This window comes from Puma concolor, chromosome C2 (genome assembly GCF_028749965.1).
Source record: "Puma concolor isolate L17-30 chromosome C2, mPumCon1.1.hap2, whole genome shotgun sequence".
NCBI classification, from domain to species: Eukaryota; Metazoa; Chordata; class Mammalia; order Carnivora; family Felidae; genus Puma; species Puma concolor.
Genome location: NC_141675.1, coordinates 10426668 through 10441574, shown reverse-complemented (window position 1 = coordinate 10441574; position 14907 = coordinate 10426668). Strand labels below are relative to the sequence as shown.

The 14907-nt window shown below is 47.5% G+C and overlaps 1 protein-coding gene across 1 annotated transcript in view; it reads right to left on the bottom strand.

Annotated features, from left to right (window-relative positions):
- Positions 1-11879, bottom strand: part of GASK1A (golgi associated kinase 1A) — a 48871-nt gene extending 36992 nt beyond the window's left edge. The window contains exons 1-2 of the mRNA XM_086720569.1: positions 11596-11879; positions 10474-11225 (exon numbers count right to left, since the gene is read on the bottom strand). Of these exons, the coding sequence (XP_086576695.1) occupies positions 10474-11225; positions 11596-11791 (948 nt within the window). The 5' untranslated portion in view covers positions 11792-11879. The remainder of the gene's footprint in view (positions 1-10473; positions 11226-11595) is intronic.
- Between the last annotated feature and the right edge of the window lie 3028 nt (positions 11880-14907).

Here is a 14907-nt window from a genome sequence, read left to right as displayed (position 1 = left end):
CTGTGTGGCACCAGAGATCCCAAGTCCCTTGATGGCAAAGATGAAGACATGATTCAGTCCGATCCCCAGCACCCAGCACTTGCTTAGCACAACCAGAGATTTAGTTGAGGTTTTTTTGAGTGAAAGAATGAGTGAATGAAGTGCCTGGCTGACTGACAGCATGGGACTGTGATGACTTAAAGCCTGCCTATCACACCCTGCCTCCCCGCCCAAGATGCCAACACCAGAAGTTTTCAGGGGGAGGCCTGGCTCTGTGGCCCCTGAACAGGACATCCGGGTGGGACAAGACATGCAGTCTGCCAAGGAGGGACACCAGGTCCAGCTGTGGGAGAGGGCAGGTCTGGGGGGGAGCCAGCATAGGGTATGAAGGGTGGCCAGAGTCCTGTAATGACCTATCAAGCTCCTGAGCCAAGACAGTTTCCTCAGCCAGTGCCTGATCTGGGTCTAATGGATTCCAGAAGAGCCACCTGCTGTCCTGATGGCCCACGCCCCCTGTTCATGGACCTTCTCCCAAGCTGGGAGTAGTCACAGGCCTGGGTCCTTCCGGGTGGAAAGGGCGGCTCCTGTCTGGGCAGGCTCGCTGCCTGGGGCTCCGACTGCCACAGGATGGCAGCATCTCTCTCCGCGGAGGCCAGTGGTCTGGTCCCACCCTGCCCGGCTGGCTGGTTAGAGAATTCTTGAGGTTTCTTTGGGGAGGTCGGAGTGGGAGAGGAGTGAGTCTAAGGACTCACCTTGCAGTGCTCTCCACATGTCCTGACAAAGAGCAATCTTCCTGGAGGCTCTGGGGAGGAACATCTGGACGCCACATCTGCCCCAAGCCTGAGGCCAGAAGTTCCGGCACCAGCTTAAGATGCAGGCTAATAGACTGGCTGATGGGCTTTGAGGAGATGCACTGAGGAGAACTAGATCTTATCTAAAAAGACATCAGTGCAAAAAACCACAGCCATCAAAAGATAAATCCACTTAGAGCAAATAACGTTTCCAACCGAGAAAGCTAGGAGGAGTCACTGTCAGAACACCTTACACAGAAGCCCTCACATAATAACGTCAGAAGGGAAATAGTGATCTCTTCCACGGATACTTCAGAGGCATTTCATAAAATTTTGCATCCTTTCCTGACAATAAAAATTCATGTTTTAAAATGTTTATTTACTTTTGAGAGAGAGAGAGAGACAGAGCATGATCAGGGGAGGGGCAGAAAGAGAGGGAGACACAGAATTCGAAGCAGTCTCCAGGCTCCGAGCTGTCAGCACAGAGCCCGACGCAGGGCTGGAACCCACGAACTGAGAGATCACGACCTGAGCCGAAGTCGGACGCTCAACTGACTGAGCCACCCAGGAGCCCCTAGAAATTCTTTTTTTTTTTTAATTTTTTTTAACGTTAATTATCTTTGAGAGACAGAGAGAGACAGAGCATGAGCGGGGAAGGGGCAGAGAGAGGGAGACAGAAACCGAAGCAGGCTCCAGGCTCCCAGCTGTCAGCACAGAGCCCGACGTGGGGCTCAAACCCATGAACTGAGAGATCATGACCTGAGCCGATGTCGGACGCTCAACCAACTGAGCCACCAGGCACCCCTAGAAATTCTTAATAAAGCAAGGATAATGAATAGTTCCTCATCATATCTTTAGTGGAAAACTAGGATTATGTTTAATGGTGAAACCCTAGAAAGGGTCCCAGATCTGTAGCAACAACTCATGTCCATCATTCCATGAATATTCACCATTGCCCTGGAAGCACCAGCAAATGTAATGAGGTAAGAGGCAATGAGAAGACAAAGTGCATTCATTACAGATGAAACGCGGGTATACTTGGAAAAGCCAGAGGATAAACTGAGCAACCATTAGAAGCAATACAAAGTTAGCGTGTGGCCACTAACCAAACTGATACACAGAAATAATAGCCTTCACGCAGACCTGGGGCTTCCAGCCAGAACGTATGATGGAAAGATCCTATTTTCAAATGGCCACAAGAAGATGAAATGCCCAGGAATAACCCCACATGAAAGTAAAGGAAACATGCAGATGCTTCTGAGGAACATGAATAAATGGAGAGACATATCTGCTGGGGAACGTCATTGAACGTCTGCCTGTTGACTCAAGAGCTGGACATGGGCATGCACAGGCTCCTCGTCCCCTCCCCTGTCTTTGGAATGTGGGTTCCACTTGCTTCTCCTGCTCCCAGAGGCTGCTCCAGGTACATTGCCTTGAGATGGTGACGTGGTGATGAGAACACCTGCACAGTATACATGACGGAACCCAGGTAAGGCCTCTTTATGAACTTTTAAGATTCGGCAGGTGGACACCGGGATCCACTGTCTTGTTGTTGCCCAAGACAAGCCTTGTCTGTAAGGTCTCTTTGTTTATTAAACCTGCCACCTACCAACCTGGAGTGGCCTGCCTCTTTCTTTGGTCTCTCAGTGCCTTCCACATAGAGGGGCTAGTTTCAGATTACTCCCGGGAAGGTCCAAAGTGGGTTGCGAACCAACAGTATCCAATTCTTGGCTAGAATGACGCTATATTTTAATATAGATGTAATTTCCCTCTACATTAGTCCACACAAATATAATTTGATCCCAATAAAATCCCAAAAGGACTTGAGAAGGAGGAGTAACAAGCGGACTCTAAATTTCATATGACAGTAGATACCCTGCAAGGATATCAGGAGAATTCTAAGAAAGAGAAATGAGGAAGAGCAATCCCTACTGGTTATCCACACAAAATGTAGAGCCCAGCAATTAGAACTGTGGTTTTGGCATATAAATGGACAGAACCTTTAGTAGAACAGAACAGAGTCCAGAAATAGACCTACATACATATGGAAATTGGCTATATGGTAAAGGCAACATTTCAGATTGGGGGTGGGGGGAAAGGTTGATTATTCGACAAATGTGCTGAGACATTTGGGTTGCTATCTGAAAAAAAAATCGTTGTTTTGCATCTTATCTCTTACTCCAAAATAACTTCCAGATGGATCAAAGAGAGATGAAAACACATGGAAGACTGAAGTTAAAAATAACCCTGAAGTGAGGATGGCCTTTTAAAGCATATACTGACCTAGAAATCACAAAAGAAAAGCTTGATAATTTTAACAACATACATTTTTTAAAATTTCTGCACAGCAGACTCTAAATAAAGCTTATGACAACTGAACCTGAGAGAAATGTTACAATATAACAAAAACAAAAGGCTAATTGCCTTCCTCAAGAAAAAGCTCTTGAAATCATTAAGAAAAAGACCAACAATCCAAAAGAAAATGGGGCAAAGAATATGAACAATTAAAGAAAAAACAAGTTAAAAAAATCTGGACAGAGACAGGACTAGGGTGGGGTTGAAGAAATGGAGGGAGGCGCTCGCTGTCCAGGTCACGCAGCACCGGCCCTACACCCAAAATGTATGTGCCTTGGGCTCATAAATTCACTTTTCATTGCTGCATTACAAATTACCAGGGGCTTAGTGGCTTCGAAAAACCCATTATTATGTCACAGTTTCTGTGGGTCAGGAGTCCATCACATTTTTGCCAGGTTCTCTGCTCAGGTTCTCACCAGGCTGAACTCCAGGTGTCGGCCAGGGGCCATGTCACATTGTAGCTCAAGGCCATCTCCTAAGCTCCTTCAGGTTGTTGGCAGAAACCATTCTTTCTAGTCGTAGCACTAGGTCCCAGGGATCTCAGAGTCCTTCTAGAGGCCTCCCCTTCCACCAGACAGTTCATAGCATGGCTGTGTACTTTCGGAAATTCTCTAGATGCTTCATCTCCTTTGAAAGACTCCCCTGATTAGGTCAGACCCACCCAGGATAATATTCCTTTTGATCAACTCAAAGATAAATGATTGGCAACCTGGTCGTTGGAGTGCTATTCCATCATATTCACAGGTCTCACCCATACTCAAGGGCAGGGGTTAATGCCAGTGGAGTGGGGAGCCTTGGGGACCAACGTAGAATTCTGCCCCTCATACCTCACCCTGATGGAGGTCCTGCTTTTAAATATACGTAAGGATCCTCAATGTCACCCTTTACACACCTTCATCCAGGCAGGTGTTTCAGTCCTCCATAGTTGGCTGTGCCATCTGTGAAATGGGGAGGAACATAGCTCCCATCTGTTGGGCCTGTTGTAGGATTTAAATGAACTCATGGGTGTGGTTTGCAGTAGACATTGCCACACAGGTGTAGGCATTTCATAAATGGTAGGTACTATGATATGTCACATCTCTGGTTGGAAGCCTGAACGGTCGGCAGTGATCACAGTTCTGGGATCCTCTCTAACTGACAGAATACCTCATGTCCCAGGAGACTAAGCCAGAGGGGTACACATGAATTGAAGACATAGATTTGGACTCAAAATAAAGAATGCACACAGGATCACAAATAAATGAAAACAGGCTCCTTGGGAAGGAAATGGACCAATAAATATTGAAGAGACTCAATAAATATTTTTTTAGAGCCAGTTCGGTACAGCAAAGAGGGCAAGAACATGCACTCTGTGGCCAGACTGCCTTGGATGAAACAGGTTGTGACTGTGGGCAAGCTCCTTAGCTCTTCTAAACCTCAGTTTCCCCGTCTGTAGAATGAAGCTAAGAATATTTTCTGCCTCTAAGGGCTGTTATGCATGAACACATGCCAAGTGCTGGAACAGTGGTCGAGGACATCAGGCAACATTACACATTGTCATCTATTCTGGGAGTGCAAGTTCATTAACAGCCAGAAGGCAAGATCATGGCAAATGTTGTTTTCTACCTCTGTGGTTCTATTCTGGACCCTATAAGAAATGTAGAAAGCTTTGGGCTTCCTTTCCATCTAGAGGAAGAAGTGGTACTTGAGGAAGAAAAACACAGCAGCACCCAGACTGGAAATCATACAGAGATCTTGGGAGTTCACTCATCACTAATTCATTCATTCATTCGTTCATAGTGCTTATCTAGGATCAAACCAAGACCTTGGCTCTGTGCTAGATGCTGATGTGGTGGTGAACAAAACACAGACATGTGGTAAATACGTGAACAAATAAATAAAATATTTACAAACTGTGCTGGGAATCAGAAAGGGAATCGACAGGATGCCATGAAAGAGAAAGAGAATAATAATAATAAGGGGTGGTCAGGAGAGTTGAAACCTGGGGAGCAAGAGTCAGAAGCAAGTCCAAGCAAGAAGCCCTGCACCAGAAGGAGCTGGGTGTGTTTAGAAACTGACCAAGGCTCAGTGCCAAGAGATGCGGCTGGGGACAGATGCTAGGGTCCTTGAAGAACATGGGCCCTTGAAGAACCCGATACCGAGGGCATTGAGAGGCCTTACCTTATTTTAATGGGGAAGTGTGACACAATCTGATTTATGATTGTAAAAGAAGCATGCTTTCTGTGTCTGAACGGTTCTTTATGAACTTCAGAGTTCACCTTCCAAATTCCAGCTGCTGTATAGCTTTGTCTGGGGGCTTTTTCCAGATTCTAGGGAATCCGTATCTCCAGAAGCAGCCTTCAACCAAAGATTGATGGGATATTTGGCTACAAATGCCTTGAGTCCCTCACCTCTTGGTGGGCTAATTCTGAACATGTATTTCATACCATTTCTCAGAAATTTTCTGTGGAACTAAGCCCTCCCTAGTCACTCACAGTGGTGACCTACTTTATATCATGCCCTTTATTGATTGTCTGTCCTCCCATGTCACTTCCCATCTCCCTATGGGTGTTTCTTGAGATCGTCTCCCAGATAAACTACCGCACTGGAATCCTAGACTCAGGGTCTGCCTGGGGGAAGTCTTCTGTAAGGAGACTGGATTGGAGGGGACATAAGTGAAGGGAGGGAGACAAATCAGGGAGCTGTTGTGTTAGTCCATGTAAGAAAAGAAGATGGCCTGGGCCAGGATGGGTGGCAGGCGAGGCTTTCTCGGATATCAACCCTTGGGACGTGAAGACCCTTCATAAGCAGAAGTTGCAGAAAGACTTTTATGAGCCAACATTACCAACTCTCAGTCTGTCTGAGTTTTCCACAACTCGCCCACCATCTAGCCAATCACACGCCCTCTCAGAGGAAGCACAGTGTGAGACAGAGGCCCTTTAAAAAATTAAAAAAAGAAATGTGCCCAACAACCCAGCACTTCCTACCCTGACTCTGGCCACTGAGTAGAAGGCTCTTTTAGGTCCCAGGCACAACTCCTCTCAGGTTGAATTTGACTTACAGTGAATGTGATGGTCATTAGCTTTTCCTGACCATGCTTGGCTGTTCCATCATCACTGTCCCAGGAGGAGAAGGACTTTCTACCTTTTACCAGACTGAATGCAACTCTGGCTGCAGGTGGCCCCTGACATTAAGCAGAGTTTTGTGAGCCCCACCCACCAAACACACATACACACTCTCCCACCCACTTTGTCCACCTGAGTAGAAGCAGCTTCTCACTGATCTATTCAGAAGTGGTGGGCTCTTTCTTAGTCCTACTTCTTCCTATGACAAGCCTGGGGTGCAGTGGAGGGTACCTACTCACTATTGGTACTGTATCTTTCCTAGAGAGACCAGCTTATAAACTGAGAGGATCCTCCTGGTCATACTGGCCTCCAAAACATGTTCTTGATTTATTCATTAGGAGTAGCAGATGCTGTTAGTATCCCACCCCTACCCCCTGGCACTCACTATTCCTGTACATATCGATGGCTTTCTACAGAAAGTGCCGTGGCTCTCTGCCTTAGCCCCTTTCTGGCTGAAGGATCCTGTTTGTCTGGCCAGCACATGAGCCAGGCTGCTAGTGCCCCTAGGAGGTCAATGCCCTTAGGAGCAGTCTCAACCTCTGACAGTTGGGAGCTAGGGGGTAAATAGCCCAGCTTTGGCCCTTGAGTAAGACAACTCTGGTGCACGTTCTACACACTCACTCAAAGTTCTCCACAGGATTGAGCCCCACTTGCCCACAGCAGTGTTTGGGCGTCATATGGAGTATATGTGGGTGTATGGTTCATGTGAATGGTATGCATGTGTGGGTGGCTATAGAATATGTGGGGACATAAGGTTCATTTAGAAGTGTACAATGTATGCGTTTGGGGTATGTGTAACTGATTTCATTTTTGCCCAACAAATATTTGCTCCTCTTTCCCTTCCAGTCTGGGCAGATTGTACTTCCCTTCCCTGACATTGACTTGCTTTGACCAACGGAATACTAGAGGAAGTGACGTTAGTGGAGGCCTTAAATGTGCTTTTGCAATTTTGTTGAACTCTAGGGTTTCTTCCATTTCCCAGGAGAAGGGTTTGCCCCGGGGAACTGGTGCCCCTCTAGCCGGCACTCCAGAATGACACACCAAGGGCAGACGTGAACCCACCCCCCACAGCTTACAGCTAAGCTCAGTTGAGCCCAACTGACCCACAGACCCTGGAGAAAGAATTAAAGAGCTGGTGTTTTAAGCCAATGATTTTAGAGAAGTTTGTTAGCATTATTTCAGCAATCACTAACTAATGCAAGGTTTTAGATGGGATTTGCAACGCACAGGGTATGATTTGTGGGGAGTATAAAGAATGTGTATGTGTGCAGTGCTTGTGTATTTTGTGTCTGGGTAGATGGTATGTTGTGATACACAGACACAAAAAAGCAAGCGTTTATATTAGATAAAACAAAACAAACAAGCAAACATACCACAGAGTGGACTGTACATGGAGTTTGTGCTCAGTCCCCAGTCAGGAGGCACCTCAGGTTCCCGTGCTGGGAAACCCACATCCTGAAACCTCGCCTCCCTCTGACTTGCCAGTGGCTTCTAGGAAGGCAGCATCAGCCAGACAGGGGTGTTTGACTTGACTGGTGTTCAGCAAACCAAGGAAGAGGTGGCACAAGGCCAGCCAGGTAGCGTCAGACCACACACCCAACCAGCGTGTGCCTTGGCTGCCAAGACTTCCGTCCCTACAACAGGACCTGGCAGCTGAGGAAGGGTCCCACACCGCAACTCTAGGAGATGGACAGAGGAGCTCTGTGTGGAGCAGAAGACTGCTGCGTGCACTTCGGCTGGGGCTCTGCGAGGAGGCGCCTCCAGTCTCACCGCTCCAAGGCATCCCTGCAAGGGTCCCCTCTTCCTGCCTCATTCATGGCCAGCTGAATAGTGACTCTGATTAAGAAGGTGAGCTCTGGAGGCAGACCATTAGGCAACCATTAGGCTTTGTGTCAACTTCAGCAGCCATGACCTCGGGCAAGTAATTTAACCTCTCGGACCTTAATTTCTCAACTTTAAATAGGAATAAATGTATATCACTTGTAAGGCTGCTATGAGGATTGGATGAGTTAATTCCTATAAAGTGTTGGGGACAGTGCCTGCCTATAATTGTGCATGTGCCACCCTCCGGGCACTGTATTACATGAACCATCTTGCATGCAGAAACCACACAAGGTCAGTGTTATTGTCTGACATGGGCCAGGCTCTCCCAGAGACAGACCTCAAGACAAGGATTCAAGTGATAGCCATTTTTTTGTGTGTGAGCTAATCCAGAAACATAAGCAGGGAGCAGAGAAGTAAGACAGAGAGGGTGAACAATGACCACTGCAGGGAACTCTGAGACACTTATAACACACACTGAAGAGCCATCCCAGCCAGGGAGCCAGGGCTTTCTTTATACACTGTCTCCCATCAGTCCCCGGAGGCTGCTCCTAGAAGTAGCATGACCAGTCTTCCCTGTTTGCCCCAGGCTATAAGTCCTACGTCTGAGAAATACCTCCTTCCCAACCTGGATGGTTGACCACACTATCTGGACAGCGTTAGTTCCCCAGCACCCAGCCTGTCACATGTCACCCAGAGCAAGCCCACAGATGCAGGTGCTGGCAATTAGAAGCTACCACACATTACAATGATCAGGTCCAAGGGAGTGAGGTCAGGACATCCAGTCCCATTTTAGATGTAAGAAAAGTGAATGTCTAAGAGGCAAAGTAATCTCCTCAGTGTCATACAGCAGGAAGGGGTCTCGGAGTGAGGGGTTCAAGCCCAGGTCTATCTGTCAGCCCATACTGATCACTGAGCTCCACACTCCTCTTTCCACAAAGCTTAGAGACAGACTGGAGGAGCCTGAAGTACCTCAGGAGACCAGTTAGCTCGATGACTGGAAACAAATATCCACTGACTGACAGGTAGCATTCATGGTTCTGGGGAAGGGGCAGGAGGTGGATGTCAGAAAATAAGGAGGTAGGGCCTATGGCCAAAAGGAGAGCATGGCATGACTACTCAGCTCAGGCTGATTACTGCCATATGGGAAGGGAGGCCCAACGTTACTAAACCATCCAGTGTTTCAAAGGAAGCTGGATTTTTATGGGGAAATCTCCAAAGTATTACATGTTGTCTAAGAATTTTCTGAAAACATATTGTGGACCAACCCTGTGTGGACCAAATACAGCATGACATCCCCTGGCTGCCTGAATCCTGTCCTGTGGCTCATCCACTCACCCCAGTAGGTGAATCTAGGGCTCATGTTGGTGTCTTTCTTCAATAGGCATCGCTACAGAAACGGGGGCTGGCTCAGTCTGCATCTAGTACACATATTCACCCATTTTGAGCTTTTTGTCTTTCCTTTTTGTCTTTATATCCTTCTGGACACATTTCCACACGTATGTCTCAGCTGACATCCAGTGCACAGGCCCCAGAATAGCCATGCTGTTTACAGTTAGTAAATAGCCAATGCCTGCAGTCCCCCAGTTAACTCCTGTGTTAACTGTGACTGCCCAATCCTTCCCTAGGATCCCCAGAAACTCCAGGGTTAACTTCTGGCAGGGGAAGGACCTCAGTTGACCTTGTGGCTGGAGTCCTTTCTCATTTTTCAGTGCCCAAGTATCATCCCTTTATCCTCCTATGTCTCTCCCTCTCCCCATTACTTCCTTTCTTTTTTAAACTAGGCAACCACCTTCAATTCTAGTTGATTCAAGGATATAACATTGTCAACAGTGATGTGCAGATAAATGTTTAACAACCAGCTCTTGGAAGTAGTGGGGAGTCCATATTTGTAGCATTTGCTGACTCCCATGGTGTAAATACTCCCACCCTGGCCAATTTCAAGCTACCAACATGACCGAATGTGGAGCTGACAGGAGATGTGCAGTAGCTCACCATCATACAATATTTACTATATAAATGCAAATAACCTAAAAAGCATAGACTGTAGTAAAATACAGTGAAATCATTAGGAATTAATGGGTTCTGAGCATTTATTACCTTTTTTTCAACAATAACTTATCATATTGTTAGTTGATGGAATTTAATGTTTAATAATGCCTGTGTTTCTCAACCAGGTCACAAAATTCTTGAAAATTTTAGCAATCAGCTCTCGTAAGCCCACATGAGCTGGTTCCAGCATACCACTGGATGAATAAATGCAAAAGCAGAAAAATAACGAAAACAGGTGCATGGTGGTCAAAACACAAAGATTGGAGGGGGAGTCACCAACCATCCTCAAGCGGGCAACTCCAGTGTCTCAATTCATCCCCAATCCCCTGCTTCTGCTGCTCTCCAGCCTCACCATGCCCAGCCCCACCTACCTGCAGCAGGAAGTCGAAGAGTGCCAGGCGTGCCCACTCGGCGTGGTGGAGGCCCAGGCAGGGGGCCTGGCTTGGCCAGCTGCAGCCACGTGCCAACAAGGCCTGGTACTGGAGCCAGCCCAAGGACAGAGAGTTCTGGTCATCGTCTGGGTCACCCAGGTGCTGCACATCGGGCGCCCACCAGATGACGGGCCTTGTGCTGCCATCTGTGTATCGGTAGGGCAGCAGGGAGCTCCGGAAGTTCCGGGCCACAGCAGGTAGGCTCCGGTGCAGCCCCAGCACACGGTCCACGTGGAAGGCCAGGACCTCCAGCAGGTCCCCAGGCCTCTTGATCAGGCCGCAGAGCCCCTGGGAGCAGAGATGGCTGAGCCCAGAAGACATGTCCCGAGAGGCACCCGCATTGGAGAAGCCAACCTGCAGCACCTGCCCATGGCCAGGCACCCTGGCTTTGCCCACCACCTCCCCCTGGGCCAACAGCCGGAGCATTTGCACATCATGCTCTGTGAGCCACGGGGGAGCCTGCCTACTGGTCCTCAAGCCGGTCAACAGACCAGGGGTCTCAGCCTCACACCAGACAGATCCTTGCAGCTTCCCAACAGAGCCAAGCCACCGACGAGCCCCTGCAGATGGTGTGGGATGCTCTGTTTGTCGCCCACCAGTCAATCCTGGAAGATTCCTGCCTTCTGCTGGGTGGGACCGGAGGGTCGGTCCAGCGGTAGCTTTCCAAGCCTGTAAAGCCGTCATGCCATGTCCTGTGAGGGGGCCAACCAGGGTGCCAGTTTCATTCTGTGCCTCTCTGATGAGACCATCATGCCAGGGGGGACCCAAGTCTTTGGCTCCTGGACTCCTAACTTCATCCTCCCCCAGGAGCACAAGACGCCGGGTACTGAGTCTCAAATCTCCTAGAGATGCCAAAGTAATGTCCCTCCTGACCCTCCCTGGACGCCTGCTGTCCCCTCCCAGGGACTTCCTGCTTCTGTCCACTGGCCCTCTGTGGCCTTGCTCCCCAGCACACATGGGGCTAGGCAAGGCCCAGCCTCTCCAGAGCCCTAGGTCTCTTGCCCGCTGCCTCCAGCTGGAGCTCAGAGCCTGCTGGCTGTGGGGGCCAAGGGCACCCGTTACCTCCTGGGGCTCCATAGGACCAGGGTCTGGGCCAGTAGCAGGATGCTGTGGGGGGAAGCGAGTGACAGCCACCACAGACAGAGTCATCAGGAGGCAGAATGCCATCACCAGCCGCCTTTTGCCACGCAGCTTTCTCCAGAGCCAAGACGCCTGGGGGACAGGATAGAAAAAGAGAGTCTGAGACCTGGGAAAACATCCGGCCCAACCCACAAAACAACAGGGACAGTGAATGAACATCTTGGAGGCACAAAGAGGGCAAAGATGGCGGAGTACACCTAGCTGTCTTCGAGGCAGGAATGGGCAACCACAGCCAAGTGCAGTCCTGCTTCAAAGCTGAGCTCTTGCCTTGCCTTCCCGGGCGGCCTTTGCTGATGCCTGCAGACCGCCTTGGGCTCCTCCCCCTTGAATAAAGGTCCGCTATGACACTAAGAACCAAGCACCGTAAGCATCTTTTTTTCACACCTGTCCCTCACCACTGAGTGCTTGGACCCTCTCTCTTCATCTCCATGTGAATCCTAGGGCCCACTCCGTAAACCTCTAATCGTCTCCCACAAGCAAGCTTTTCCCTTTTCCCTTTTTAGGGCACAGACTGCCCCGCTACAGGCGCCATTGCCCAGCCTCTCCTGCAGCCAGGTGTAACCATGTGACTAAGTCCTTGCCTAGGCACTTCTGCCTGCACCACCTGCTCAAAAGGAATTTGGATGCCCTGGCTTTCTTGGCACACTGACGTGGTAGCACCTGCTCCACATGTGCGGGCAGGGACACACTCTGGGCAGTGATTTTTTTTTCAGTTTATCTACTTATTTTCATGGTGGGGGCAGGGGAAGAAGAGAGAGAGAGGGAGAGAGAATACGAAGCAGGCTCTGCACTGTCAGCATGAAGCCTGATGCGGGGCTCAAACTCATGAGATGTGAGATCATGACCTGAACTGAAATCTAGAGTTGGATGCTTAACCGACTGAGTCACCCAGGCACCCCTGGGACAGTGATTTTTTAAACACATTGTTCCTGGACCAGTAGCATCAGTATCCCTGGGAACTTGTCAGAAAGGGAAGTTCTCAGGCCCCACCCCTCTTCTCCAGACTCCAGGGTACCTATACTGCTGTGAGCCAGCAGGTAGGTCTATGTCCCAGGACCATGCAGCCCCAAGGCTGAACACCCTGCTTGAGGCACGACAGGGTGGGGACCAGTAGGCTTAATCGCAGTGGGGAAATCAGATGAAAGCAGGTTTCTGATTTCTCCCCACTCCAGTCAAGGGACACAGGGCAGGGAGACAAAGCCTAGAGAAGATCTTCCTCATAAATGTGGGCTATCAAAACCTGGAGTCCATCTGGAATGTCTCTCCTCTTCATGGTCTACCATAGGCTAAAGGTTGAGGAGAGGACTTTGTGTGCTCTGTATCTCCCCACCCCCACATATGTACACATATATACATAGACACATACATGCATCCATACACACACACTTCCACCAAAATAGCTCTGCGTTCTTTCACTAGGTAGGTTTGGGCCATTTATGTTCCTTGATATGCTGTACATGTTTAGTCTTTGTTTTGTCATAAATTTTTATGGCATATTTTCGTACTTCTAATTTGGAATTCTTTCAGTAGGTTTTCAGTTACCTTTACTTTTGTTTTGTGGTACACACCTTGTTGATCGTTTGCCCTTAATCATCTACCTCTTTGAACAGTAGCTCTGAATCCCTAGTATGAACAACCATAAAATTAGTACCTGCCCTCTCCTCTGTCCCCTACCACTCTGTTGTTATTCAATATTAATCACTTGCATTATCTATTTTAATGTTTGTCTTTGTAAAATTAAATATGCTTACATTTCTACTACATCTGGCAGCTTTAAATGATACCCCTTGTTGGGGCGCCTGGGTGGCGCAGTCGGTTAAGCGTCCGACTTCAGCCAGGTCACGATCTCGCGGTCCGGGAGTTCGAGCCCCGCGTCAGGCCTTGGGCTGATGGCTCAGAGCCTGGAGCCTGTTTCCGATTCTGTGTCTCCCTCTCCCTCTCTCTCTGCGCCTCCCCCGTTCATGCTCTGTCTCTCTCTGTCCTAAAAATAAATTAAAAAACGTTGGAAAAAAAAAATTTTTTTAAATGATACCCCTTGGTTCTCAGCTGTTATTAATGAACAGCATGTTTTTTTCTTTCTGCCACCTTTTCTTGGATTCCCCCTTCCAAATTTGTATATTTGTATTATTTTTAAATTGTTAGAATATAAAACTTGTACCTTCTATCCCACTAGTCCAATACTCATATGTGTTCAGGTCTTAGCTCTTCAGTGAAATACATTCTTTGCATGCTCCCTTCCCCTTTGCCCTAGTTTTTCATTATTTCTTGGTTAGCTGAAGCCAAAACTCCATAATTTTCTTAAGCAGTGCGCATGTGAACAAAATTCTCTGAGTTCCTTCATGTTCAAAATCATTTTTCTATAGCATTCATACCTGAAGGAAATCTTGACTAGAAATAAAATATTTTGTCACAGTTTCTCTGAATGGCTTGTGGGTCCTGCTCCACTGAATAGATGGATGTTTTACCCTGCCTAGTTGCCATACGAATTTTCTTTTTCTCTACATTTTTTCCAGCTTTACTGAAGTATAACAAATAAAACTGTATATATTTAAAGTGTATACTTTGATATACATATACATTATGAAATGATCACCACAGCCAAGTTATTTAGCACACCTGTCACCTCACATAGTTACCTTTGTGTGCGTGTGTTGAGAATGCTTAAGATCTACTCTCTGCAAATCTGAAGTGTACAATATGGTATTCTTAACTACAGTCACCTGCTGTACATTAGGTCCTCAGAACTCAGCCACCTTATAACTGAAAGTCTCTATATTCTTTGACCAACATCTCCCCATTTCCTCCCTCTCCCATCCCTGGCAACCATCATTCCACTCTGTTTCTATGAGTTTGACATTTTATTTTTAGGTTCCACATACAAAGACCATATAGTATTTGTCTTTCTCTGTCTGGTCTGTTTCACTTAGCATAATACTCATGGTCCACTCATGTTGTCACAAATGGCAGGATTTCCTTCTTTTTTTATGGCTGAATAATATTGTGTTGTGTGTGTGTGTATGTGTGTATGTGTGTGTGTGTATATGTATGTAATATATAATATATAAAACATATAAACATAATATATATTATATATATATTTTTTTCTTTATCCATTCATCTGTCAGTGGACACTTAGGTTGTTTCCTTATCTTGATTATTCTGAATAATGCTGCCATGAGCATAGAAGAGGAGATATCTCTTCAAGACACTGATTTCATTTCCTTCAGATATATA